At 48.9% G+C, this 11,486-nt stretch overlaps 1 protein-coding gene across 1 annotated transcript; it reads right to left on the bottom strand.

Annotated features, from left to right (window-relative positions):
- Positions 1-3,558: 3,558 nt before the first annotated feature.
- Positions 3,559-10,861, bottom strand: LOC143158910 (interferon-induced very large GTPase 1-like). Its single transcript, XM_076335370.1, is given in 2 exon segments — positions 3,559-6,771; positions 6,773-10,861. Coding segments are annotated over 2 exon segments (7,302 nt in total).
- Between the last annotated feature and the right edge of the window lie 625 nt (positions 10,862-11,486).

Raw genomic sequence — 11,486 nt, 5'->3', positions numbered from 1 at the left:
GACATGGTGGTGTTGGGTCGACGGTTGGACTCAATGATCTTAGAGGTCTTTTCCAACCTTAATGATTCTATGATTCTAGGAGGGCGAGCCAGGCCTGCCTTGGGCACCTCTCCGATGCGGAGGCGATGAAGAGGCAAGGGAAGCCGGCTCTCCCTGGGGAGACAAGGCGATTGCTTCCCGCCTGGGTGAGGCCGGGCTCGGGGTCCCAGGCAGCCTGGCTCTCCCCTGGGGGCTGCTGACCCCTCTCTCCACGCCTGCGGGCCGGGAGGAGGTATTTGGTGAAAAAGAAACCCCTCCTCAGGGGAAGGAGAAGGCGCAGGGGCTGCTGCAGGCGGCCAGGGCTCTGCTGAGGGGACCGACGGCAGTGGCGGACTTGGTAGCATTAGGTTCATGGCTGGACTCGATGATCGTAAAGGTCTTTTCCGATCTAAACGATTCTATAAGTCTATGTGTCTTCCCCCCATGCACTTCATCCACCCCATCGCTGTTCAATGGGGAATTCCGGGATTTCATGACTTTCCGCCAAATGGAAAGAAAAGCATCAACATTTTCCGTTTCCCATCTCATGGGAACATCTGCCCAGTCCCAGCCCTGCTTGTTCCACTTGCGCGTTTTGCTGCAGTTTTATCATTTTTCCTTTAAAAGAAAGTGAAAGAGAAAGGTGGTCCAAAGGGGCTGGAACAGCGGGACCTTCCCAATGCAGCTTGGGCTGGGAGCACCCCCAGGGTCCATGAACGCTGAGGCTGGGACCAGCAGGAGAACCCCAGGAGCATGTAGGGCAGGGCTGGGGTGAGGGGAACCTATGGGCTCCACGGGGAGCCTGCCCATGTCCCACCAGCTCCCAGGGACAGGTGGGACAGATGGGACAAGGGATATGTGTTTGGGATCCCACGGGAAGGGGGAATGGGGGGGGTACACACAGGGAGGAGGGACGGGAAGGGCAGAGCAAGGAGGGGGAGAAGAAGAGCAAGGAGGGGGAGAAGAAGATAGAGCAAGGAGGGGGAGAAGAAAAAGTGAAAGCAAAGTTGGTACACTCGGGTCTCCCCACCTCCACTTCCAGCACCATCCTGACCTCCTCCCAGCCTGTCACCCCAGCCCCAGCCCTGTCACCTGCCTTCTCCAGCCCCCGTCTTTCCCACCGTATGCATCAGACACCCATCAGACAGTTCCTGGTCAGCTTTACATTCACATCCCACCATCGTCAGGTCTTTTGCTTTTCCTAACGACTTCTTTCCAGCGAGTCAGTGTCACTGAGAACCTTAGTTACAAACCTGGCAGACGGGGAGAGCTACTGCAACCCTGTGTCACTTGAAGGCACGTTTGCATTCCTTCCCACAGCAATGGCTGCAAGGAAGGACACGCCAGACGATCCCTCCGAGGGAGATGCGGGCCAGGGTGGACTGGCAGAGACACTGAAAGGCGTGGGCCTCCGCACAGATTACTGGCTCCTTGTACTGGAGAACGAGCTGGGAGTCACTGGCACACAGGCCTTGAGACATCTGGAAGACGAAGATTACCTAAAGCTTGCAAGCGATGCACAGTACACGTGGGGGAAAAAAGCCCTGACAGTGCTTCAGGCACACGGCAAGGTGAAGGTACCAGCACGCACCCTCCACCCGCCTGATACCCCAGCCTGGACCCGAGGCCAACCTGCTCGCCGGCTGTTCCAGCTTGAAGTTTGCTGGTGAATTCACAGGCACACCCCACGCGCGCCCGGTTTGGGGGATACAGACACTTGCTCCCCGCCCAGCAGCTGGCACCAGGCACATGGGCTGTGACCCACGGTCCTGCTTCAGCTGCCGGTGCTCAGCCCTTCCCTCACCTCATTCGCACCAGTCCCCCCCAGGTAGCTGATTTTCAGGACGCACACCGTTCGCACCCCAGTGGCTGGAGGTTAAAGACCCCCACTCACTCCAGTAGCTGCACTGGGACGCCACGCACTCCGGTGGCTAGCACCACAGTCCAGGGGCACCCAGGCCCCCAGTCTGACTCCAGTAGCTGGCCCCAAATCCACTCACACACACACAGGTCTCGCCAGTAACTGGCACTTAGTCCTTGCAGCACACACTCACACTGGCAAGGTTTGTTTCCTGTCATTGTCTCCACGTCTGTTTTGTCAGGTCTGTGTCTTGGTATATTTTGGGTTTGGTTCCCCTTTTTTCCCTTAAGTTTCCCGTCTGACCAGCTCCCCGATCAGATAACCTCGCTGCAATAAACCCTCTCACCCTCTCACTCATCAACTAGTGTGACTGACCAGGCTTGGTTCCCACCGCTGCCTCCCTTATCATTTGTCGGTCAGGCTTGTTTAACTGGATGTTCTTGTTTATGGCTTCCTCCCCTTCTTATTATCCCTTGAGACACTGAAGAAGGTCCTTGACAAGACACCCTGAAAGGAGCAGACACTCTCCTTCCACACACCCTTACACAGACCGTCGCCCAGTTGCCACCTGCCTGTCTTCACAGCACGAACGCTGAAGTCACACACAACTGCGGCTCACCCGAAAATAAAGGATACAGAGACCAGTCCAGTCCAACTCGATTAGTTTATTAGCAAAGACTACAAGGAATTACACTGAATCACCACTTTGGCCAACCCTCCAGGGGGGCATGGTCCTTGGGTTTCCAGCGGCGCTGCAGGAACTGCGCAGCAAAAACCGCCGACCACCTCACTGGTGCAGTCCCAGCTGGTTACATGTTCTCCAGACCATGGCTCCGTTGCCACCAGCCTGTCTTGACAGCACAAACACTAATGTCACACACTGCCGATGGCTGCCGAGGAAGCTGCAAAGATACGTAATTCTCCACATCGGTCATACAAAGGCTTTTGCTCAACAGCTAAGCAAATGGCAAGAGCAGTTGCTATTACGGTTAAGAGCTGGAGGAAAGTCCACCAGGTCCAGGCACCTGCGTAGCAGTGGCTTACCTTAACATATGAAGTATACCTAATAAACACTGAGTTAAACCACTACCTAAATCTATATAGGCTGTTGTGTTAACTGCTGTAATGACATCGGAGGCAGAACAGCTACTGATCTGACTACTAGCTCAGTTTATCAGTAGGGGAATGATAATCCCAAAAAGCAAAACAGCACAGCTTGCAGCCAATGTTGAGCTGCTCTCAGATCCCGCAGCCCTTTCTTTAAGCATGACAAGCACAGGAAAACTATTTTTTTGCCAGTGTCACTTATTCTCTCATAGCAGCTGCTAAAATTGGTACTTTCTAAGGCTGCCTTTGCTCTTCATCCGGCACTTGGTCTTAATCTCGGCCATATGACCGCTCGTTGCAGGATTGTTTTTTTTTTTTGCTCTAAAACAAAGCAGATGTAAATGTTTACGGCAAGAAGGGAAGAGGATTCTAATTTTATAATGAAGCAAGGGAATCTCTGAGCGATGGCAGGAGCAGCACGCCCTATTTCACCCAACTTTGTGAGCAATTAGATATCGTTTCCTTCATGTGGCTTGAGGTCGTAGTCATTATAACAATATTTGTGGATTGACTTGTACTATGTTCTTCTAAAATGCAAAGCAGTTGCAGTTCTTCCTTCATACCGGCTTGGCCTAAAGCCTCTCCAGTTCGTCAAGTACTTCCTGCTTTGTAATTATCTGCCACGAAGCAGGGATTTCTCCTTTGCCATGAAATTTCCCATTGTAATGTTTTTCTAGCTCTGTCCTGAAATGAGACACAAACCATTTCCAGTACGCTTGCATGGATGGATCAGGAGGAATGTTCCAAGTGGAATAAGGAGGTCCTGCATCCCGGTATCTCTTGTAGGGGATCCACGTGTCTTCACCAATCCAGAATAAACAGTCACTTGCAACGCTACTAGAACAAATATCAATGACCAGATTGTCTGTTTTATGCCACTTGTATCCCGTCAAAACTTGTGGACGATGGAAGAGAAGCTGATGGTCTCCATCGTGATCCTGCATGATGTTTGTGCAAACAGCCCCACAAAAGGGACACTGCTTCCAGCACCCTGCAAACTGTTCAGCCAGGATTGTATGAGGCTGTGTTTCAAATAAGCTCATATCAGCACTAGCAAACTCTTCCTTGAGATGATCTTTCAGGGGAGTCAGTGCTTCTGTCATGGCATTATTCAGGAACTCTATGTCTGTTATCTCCTGATGCTCAATGCCCTTCAGTTCCGTTCTGGGCAAGCTTAGCACCTCTCCAAGTGCGCTGCAAAATTCATCCAGCCAAAGAGAGATTTTGTCATTTCTGTCTTTTCTGTCTTTGACAACGTTGGTTGATTCAAAAACGGCTGACTGGATGCTTTCATAGCAGTGAGTAAGGGAGTCACCTAAAAACTTCTCCAGCCTCCTGTTCTTACCTAAACAGTACGTCTCAACACGTGTCTCAATGTAACTCCGTAAAAAGTCTCCTGGGCGATTAAGGTACTCCTTGAAATTCTCAAAATTTTCTTCCTGTGCCAGGTATCTCAGCATGCAGACTTCCAGAGAGGATCTATTGCCATTGAAATCTGGGATTTTACCCTTAATGTCTTGAGCTATGGCAAGAGCTGTCCTCTTATAGACGGCCTGGCGAAGAGCTGGGGCAATCTTGTCACACAGGAAAACAGCAAATGTCGTGATAGAAGTGGCTCCTTGGCAGGAAATCTGGAAGCATTTAAAGAAATCTTCTCTCTTGCTCTCCAGGTAGATGGCTGGATCGTTTGCTTTTCTGAATGCTATATGCATGTCTTTAAACCTTTCTGCTGCCATTCTGCACAGATACAGCGATAAATCTATTCTGTAATCTTTATTAAAACTGTATTTTTGATTGCTAGAGACAGAGTTTATACCTTCCTGTACTTCATTTAGTATTTCATGAATAAAACTTCGACTGTAATCCCTTTTCTCCTTTTCCTTCTTATCAATGTTTGCCATCACACACGCTATGATGTTATCTGTAAGGCGGTGTATTTTGCTCACATCAGCATCATCAAAATTCACAGGCAGGATGCCCCAACGTTTTTTCCTAGCAACGTGTTTCTCCAAGTCAGCAGAAAATACTCTCTGTTTGGGAAATGCCCTGATGCGTTCATGTAAGTTAGGCTCCTTAAAGTGATCTAGAAGGACATCTTCTATTTCCACATCGATATCAACCTGTTCCAGAGGGGGAGCAGTAGAGGAGACTTCAGCAATCCAGATTGCCCAGAGAGAAATAAAGTTGTCTCTCAGTTCTCTTTCACTTAGGCTTTGGCCTTTCAGAGACAGAGCCAACTGTCTACTACTTTTCAGGAGCTTGTTTTCATATTCTGACTTCCTTTCATCCAGTTTACACTGGTTCTTCTTTAGTTCAATAAGATTCTCACACTTCTTTCTAGTTTCAAGAAGAAGAGACTCTTTTAGTTCTTTCAGCTTCAGTTCCGTGCTGCTTTTCCACTGGACCAGTATCTCGCAGTCTCTGTCTTCACTGAAATACTTTTCCATGTCTTTCATGATGGCGTCACTTGTCTCTTGCACTAGTTTTTCAAGGTGTTCTGTGGTGACCTTCTGCAAGTCCCCATTCCGAACTTTATTGTCCAGTTTCATTTGCAAGTCTAAGATGTGACTCCTCAGCTGCCAGGTCCACTGACTAAATGCGGTTTCCAGTTTCTTGTACGCAGCAATCTCCACTGAATTCTTGAAGCTGAAAATGAAGTTTTCATTCAGCAAAGCATTCCAGAGGTCACTGATATGAACTTTCAAGTTCGAGAGCCTCAAAATGCTGCCCTGCGACTCCTTCTTGGCAGCTTGGAGAATTTTGCTCTTTAATTCCTGGACGTTCTGGCTGTAGGTGGGATTGGGTGGTGCCATTGGGGGGTTTCCTTCCCACAGGTGAGCAAAGTAATGAATGTGGGGGTTCACGTCAAAGCGGATGACGTCGCTGAAGCGGGAGACGTCACAGAATTCCTGCTGGGCGGCTGTCACGGTCATTTCATCCAGCTTTTCCTGCAGACGTCTTTGTCCTTCCATGTTCTGTTCCTTGGCAGTTATTTCTCCCACATTTTGGTGTACAAACAGGCAGCTTGGGGAAAGATTTACTTGCTTCATCCTCAGAAAAGCCTGCACAGCAATCTGAAGGACATCTTGCATTTCTGAAGGATTTTCTCCAAAAATATTGATCAGAGTCATGTTGCCGATGCCAATGACAAAGGTGGCCAGCTCGTTGTCATGATTAAGGGACTGTTTATTGGCCAGCTCTATGGCACGAAGTCCCTCTGTGTCAACAACTAGCATGTAATCAAAGTCCAAATCCTGCTGCAGCTTCTCGTCCACTTTAATTAGCTGCATAAACGCTCCCCGGGTGCATCTCCCTGCACTGACATTAAACTGAAGACCAAACATGGCATTCAACAGGGTTGACTTCCCTGTGCTCTGGATACCAAGCACTGAAAGAACAAATACTCGTTTATCCCCTAGCTTCTCAATTAATCTGTCAAAGATTGCTACAACCCATCGTAATGGTACGTAAGAAGCATCACCATCCATCAGCTCAACAGGATACCCTGAAACCATCAGATCAGCTGCAATTTCAGGTAGTTTGACAAAAATATTATCCTTTGAGTTCATTGATTCCAGAGCTTCGTAAATCTGCCCTACCTCTCTCAAAATATGCTCAAGGCCAATGGATGAATCGTTGATTTCATTGGAGAGGGCATCTAACTTACTCAGCAACAGAGATTTCGTATTGGTTTTTACATGGCTTGTCTTTATTGCCAGGATTTGAGACCATAACTGGTGATACCGTCTCTTCAGTTTGTCAAGGCGATCGGAGGACAGGTCATCCCATAAAGACCTTCATCCACTGCAGGAAGTATTTCTTGGTATCTGCTGGCTGTGACTGGAGAAAGCCAAGGACTGATTTCATCAGCTGATTGAGGGGGAATGCTTTCTCTACTTGCTTTCTTCTTATTGCCGACTTCTCTGATTCAATTTGGCTCCGATGATGCTCTATGCTCTTGTTTCTCTTTTCCTGCAAGCGAGTGAGTTCTTTGTCCTTTTTGCACCACATGTACCACAGTTTTCCTTGAAGAGGCAGTAGCTGGGATTTGATCTCAGACAACTTCTCTTTCTTCAGAAGCTTCACCAGCTCCTTTGCCTTTTCTTTGGCTGTCACACACGCATCTGTATCTTCATCGACTAAGAATCCGTGCTTGCGTGCTTTGTCCACGCAGGCGTCAAGGCTGAAAAGCGTGTTAGACCCTTCCAGGAGATCCCTGATTGTTTTTGTCAGCTCACCCATTAATTCTGCTTCGTTTCTGTTCTTGATACCTATTCTTATGTTTTGGCTAGATCGGCCAGCTGCAACGTTCTCTTTTTCAGAGAAAAGACAAACCAAAGGCCTTTGCGACTGCCACAGGTCACGTAAAATTTTCATCCCTTTCTTGTCACTCTGATCAGGCTTGGATATAAGAGCCACATTCACAGCAGCTATCTCTTGTAAAAACTGTAGCTGTTCTTCGTGATCCCTTGCATCTCCATGCAGGTTACAGAAAGCAACACAGCAGTCAAAGTTGTCATCGTCACTACCCCTTGGACAGTACCAGGAGATCTCCACAACGCCTTTCATCAGCAAACAGTCTTTGGTGCTGCCTTTGCAATGTCGGTGGAAAAAAGTGTCATGCTTTTGTTTGCTCAGCAGAGCATTCAGGATCTGAGACTTGGAAGAGGAGGGAGAACTGCCGATCCGTATGAAGGACACAATGGGTGTCTCTGCCTGATAAATGAGTTTGTTTTTGTAACTGTTAATTCTGGCCTGCTTTCCTGACTTCTCAGCCCCTTTCCAGCTCTTTTTTATTTGGCTGAGGGACCAGAGTGGGAACTCTATCTGTGAAGTGCACGGGTTTGGTACCAGGAGAGGTAGTGCAAATTGGCAGAAAGCAAGCTTTGTTGAAATGTACTGTCTCATGAAATCATCAGCGCAATGAAAAATTGCCATCTGGAGGTCCATGGGGTGCACACAACTCTCCCTGGTTGCAGATTCAGGGGCTTCTTGCTCCAAATTAGTGAAAAAGTCATCAAAGGAATCCGAGGGTTCATGCCCTTGTTCTGTGGTTCTTGGCATGGGTGCGAGCCCTGGGCTGCTCTCGTCCTTGCAAGTCAGGTACCTCACCCGATAATCCACAGTTAATAGCTTTTGCAAGAAGTAAAATGGTAGTTCGTTTTCCTTGCTGGGCTGGCTGTCATGTAAAGATGTCCTGTATACAATGTGGAAATCTTCTGTCCCCATTTTTCTTGGATAGTGACTTTCTAGTCCAAGGCGCTTAAGTAAGTGGAGGAACTTTTGGTTTGCAATGGCTTGATTTGCTTTGGACTCGCTGCCGTCTGATTTGGATTTGGACTGACTGGAAGGCTCTCTTCTTTGAAAAGCGTCTTCCATGTCTTTGATAATACTCTGTTTCTTCAGATCGTCACATGTGTCATCCAAGCGCCCATTGGTGAAGGAATGCAAGTCACTTTCCAGCATCTCCCAGTCTTTGAATGCACTGTGCTTTTCGAGGAGAGTTTTTATCTCTGTGGACCATAAGTTTTTCATTTGATCTTCCATGAAAACTAAACGCTCCTTCTTCTGTTCAGGGGACACCTCTTTATGTTCGGGTGTTACAGTTAGACCTGTCAGCAGCAGGAAGGCCTGGGCTCTGTAAACATCTTGCTCCTTCAGACTCAGATACTCCTTATGTCCCATTTGCATTTCATTTATCATGAAGTTAATTTCTGGACATCCAAGGAGGTACTGAAATGTGCTGCTTTCCACCTGGTATCCCATGCTGGTTGTAATTAAGAGCACCAGCAGTTCTATGTCTTTCTGTGCTCTTTCCTGGAGAAACTGGAGTAAGGAATAAACAGCTAAGCTTGCAGTCAAGGTGGCTTTTATCTTTGCTTCATGAATGGCAGATGCAGAGGTTTCTGGTGCATAGGTGACTTCCTGGATGTATTCCTTCATTTGCAGCAGTGTCTTGGTGAGATCTTCAAGCTCAGAAACACTGGGAGTTTCGGGAAGCATGTGCTCAGTATGGAAGAACCATTGCGTAATGACGGAAGACCTGGGGAAGTCCTTGACAGAATAGACATGAGGATCCAGGAGGCAACTCAACAGAGACTTGATATAGGTGGTGTTTTCTGGAGGTGACTTCTCGCAAAGCAGAACAGTATTCACCAGGAACTCCTGCAGTGCTTTGTCCGACAGGCATACGTTGATCCAGACACTATGGGTTTTGGTTTTTTCATGCAGATTCTGTTTGAAATCTATCAGCGTGAGCAGTTTCCTTTCATCCACCGTCATCTCCCAGGCCTTCACACACTCCACGAAAGCTCTGGCCTCTTCCACTGCACTGACCAGTTCCTCTCCGAACATGGTGCCGACACTGTGATTTGTTAGCGCTTCGTATGCAGCCCTGAGGCTGCTGCTCATTTGATAGGTGGACTTAAAATCACTGCTGTGATTGAACAGGATTATATCCCACACTGGGATCAGCTGAAAGCCTCAGTCGATAACACACCAGGTTGTGTTATTAGTTACAAGTCCCAGTTTCCACTGAGGAAGAGAATCTGTCTCTGATGGGCCCCCTGTGTTGGTCACGTAGAGCTGAACCCCTGTGTGGGCACTACTTCCGTCTCTTCCCTGAAAAGAAGCCTGTGAGCTGGATTTCGAAACGTCCACGCTGACACTGAAGCCTCTGTAGCTGGCCCCGACGTAGCAGTTCAGTGCTTCAGATGCTTGTCGCTTCATCTCTTCCCACTGCTCAGCTCTGAATCCTTCCATAGATGCCTTCCACCAGAATATCCCCCCAAAATGGAGGGGACCCTGGTTTACGTGAGACCTAAACCTGCTGAAGAAGCTCGCACACCTGCTCTTCAGCATGTTGGGCCTGTCTGCTTCCTGAGTGATGTTCAAAAGATGCTCGATGTCTTGCAGCTCCCGTAGGGCCACATCTGAGAGGCGAAGCTGATGCTTTTGGAAGTAGCAGGAGGCCAGAGGGATGTACTGGTACTTGGTGATGCAAATGTAGCTCTGCTCAGAGTGGGACTGGTGGGTGTCCTCTGACTGCGAGGAGCTGCTGTAATCTACACCAACTTCAACATTAAACCCCCAGAAGCTGGCTTTGGCAGAAACGTTCATGCTGAACCCCAGCTGCTCCATGGACTTGGTGAAAGTGGCTTCTGCTGCAGAGGAGGAGAACTCCTTCCTCTCAAGCAGTGACCCTTGCTCTGGACCAGCGAGCTTGAATCCGTCGGGAACCCTGATGAGCTGGTCTCGCTTTGCCAGCATATCCGCAAGGCTGCTGGTTCTGTAAATGCCCTGCAGGGCCAGTCCCCCCGATGCCCGCCTCAGGACCTCCATGTCGGAGACGTTCTCACCCCTGCCCACTGACGACTCCTGCAGCTCCAGCAGCTTCTGGATGCTCTCCAGCACATCCACCAATGACTCCTCCGGCGGTGCCCAGTACGCTTTGGGAATCTCCATGGCTTGCCACAGAGCCTCCTCTTTCTGTCTTACAACGTCCTTGCTGTGGCTGTGGCTGTTGTGCATTTCTTTCAGCTCCTCCAGGGCTAGCTTGGCCGCTTCTTGTCTCTGCTTTGTCATCTCCAAGCGCTCCCTCTGCAACTCCTCAAAAGTTGCTTTGTTGTCTGTTAGTTCCAGGAGTTTTTGGAGCGCCTTTGTTTCCCAGGGGTACCGTACTTCGCACTCCAGCTTAAGGCAGTCTTCATATTGCAGGTGTTTCAGGGCTTCTCTGGACTTGACTCCCAGTATCTTCGACAGTTTGGGGAGCCAGTATGCATCATCCAGTCCTTCTTTCTCACATGCTTCTGCCAGTAGTTTTTTAGCAAGATGTGCCTTTTCATCATCCTCTAGTATGTCCTCTTGTGAACTCATGGCTGTGGAAGAAGCAAACAGACTTTCTTTAAGGTATGTTGTAAGAGGCCCCAGTCTCTTATAAGAGGGCTCTCCAGCAGCTCCGGCCCTGGGGATTCCTCCTACTGTCATGGTTTAACCTCAGTCGGCAACTGAGCACCACCCAGCCGCTCACTCACTCCTCCCCCCCTACACCCCCGGTGGGATGGGGGAGAGAATTGGAAGAGTAGAAGTGAGAAAACTCATGGGTTGAGATAAGAACAGTTTAATAATTGAAATAAAATAATACTAATAATAATACACAAAGCAAGTGATGCACGATGCAATTGCTCACCACCTGCCAACCGATGCCCAGCCAGTCCCCGAGCAGCGGCCCCCCCAGCCAACTCCCCCCAGTTTCTGTACTGAGCATGACGTCCCATGGTATGGAATGTCCCTCTGGCCAGTTGGGGTCAGCTGTCCTGGCTGTGCCCCCCCTCCCAGCTTCTTGTGCACCTCCAGCCTGCTCAGTCGGTAGAGCACGGGGAGCTGAAAAGCCCTTGACCAGTGTAAGCGCTGCTCAGCAACAACTACAACATCGGTGTGTTATCAACATTGTTCTCCTCCTAAATCCAAACCACAGCACTGTGCCAGCTACTAAGAAGGA

The sequence above is a fragment of the Aptenodytes patagonicus genome, chromosome 3 (assembly GCF_965638725.1).
Source record: "Aptenodytes patagonicus chromosome 3, bAptPat1.pri.cur, whole genome shotgun sequence".
NCBI classification, from domain to species: Eukaryota; Metazoa; Chordata; class Aves; order Sphenisciformes; family Spheniscidae; genus Aptenodytes; species Aptenodytes patagonicus.
This window is presented reverse-complemented; position numbering and strand designations above follow the sequence as displayed.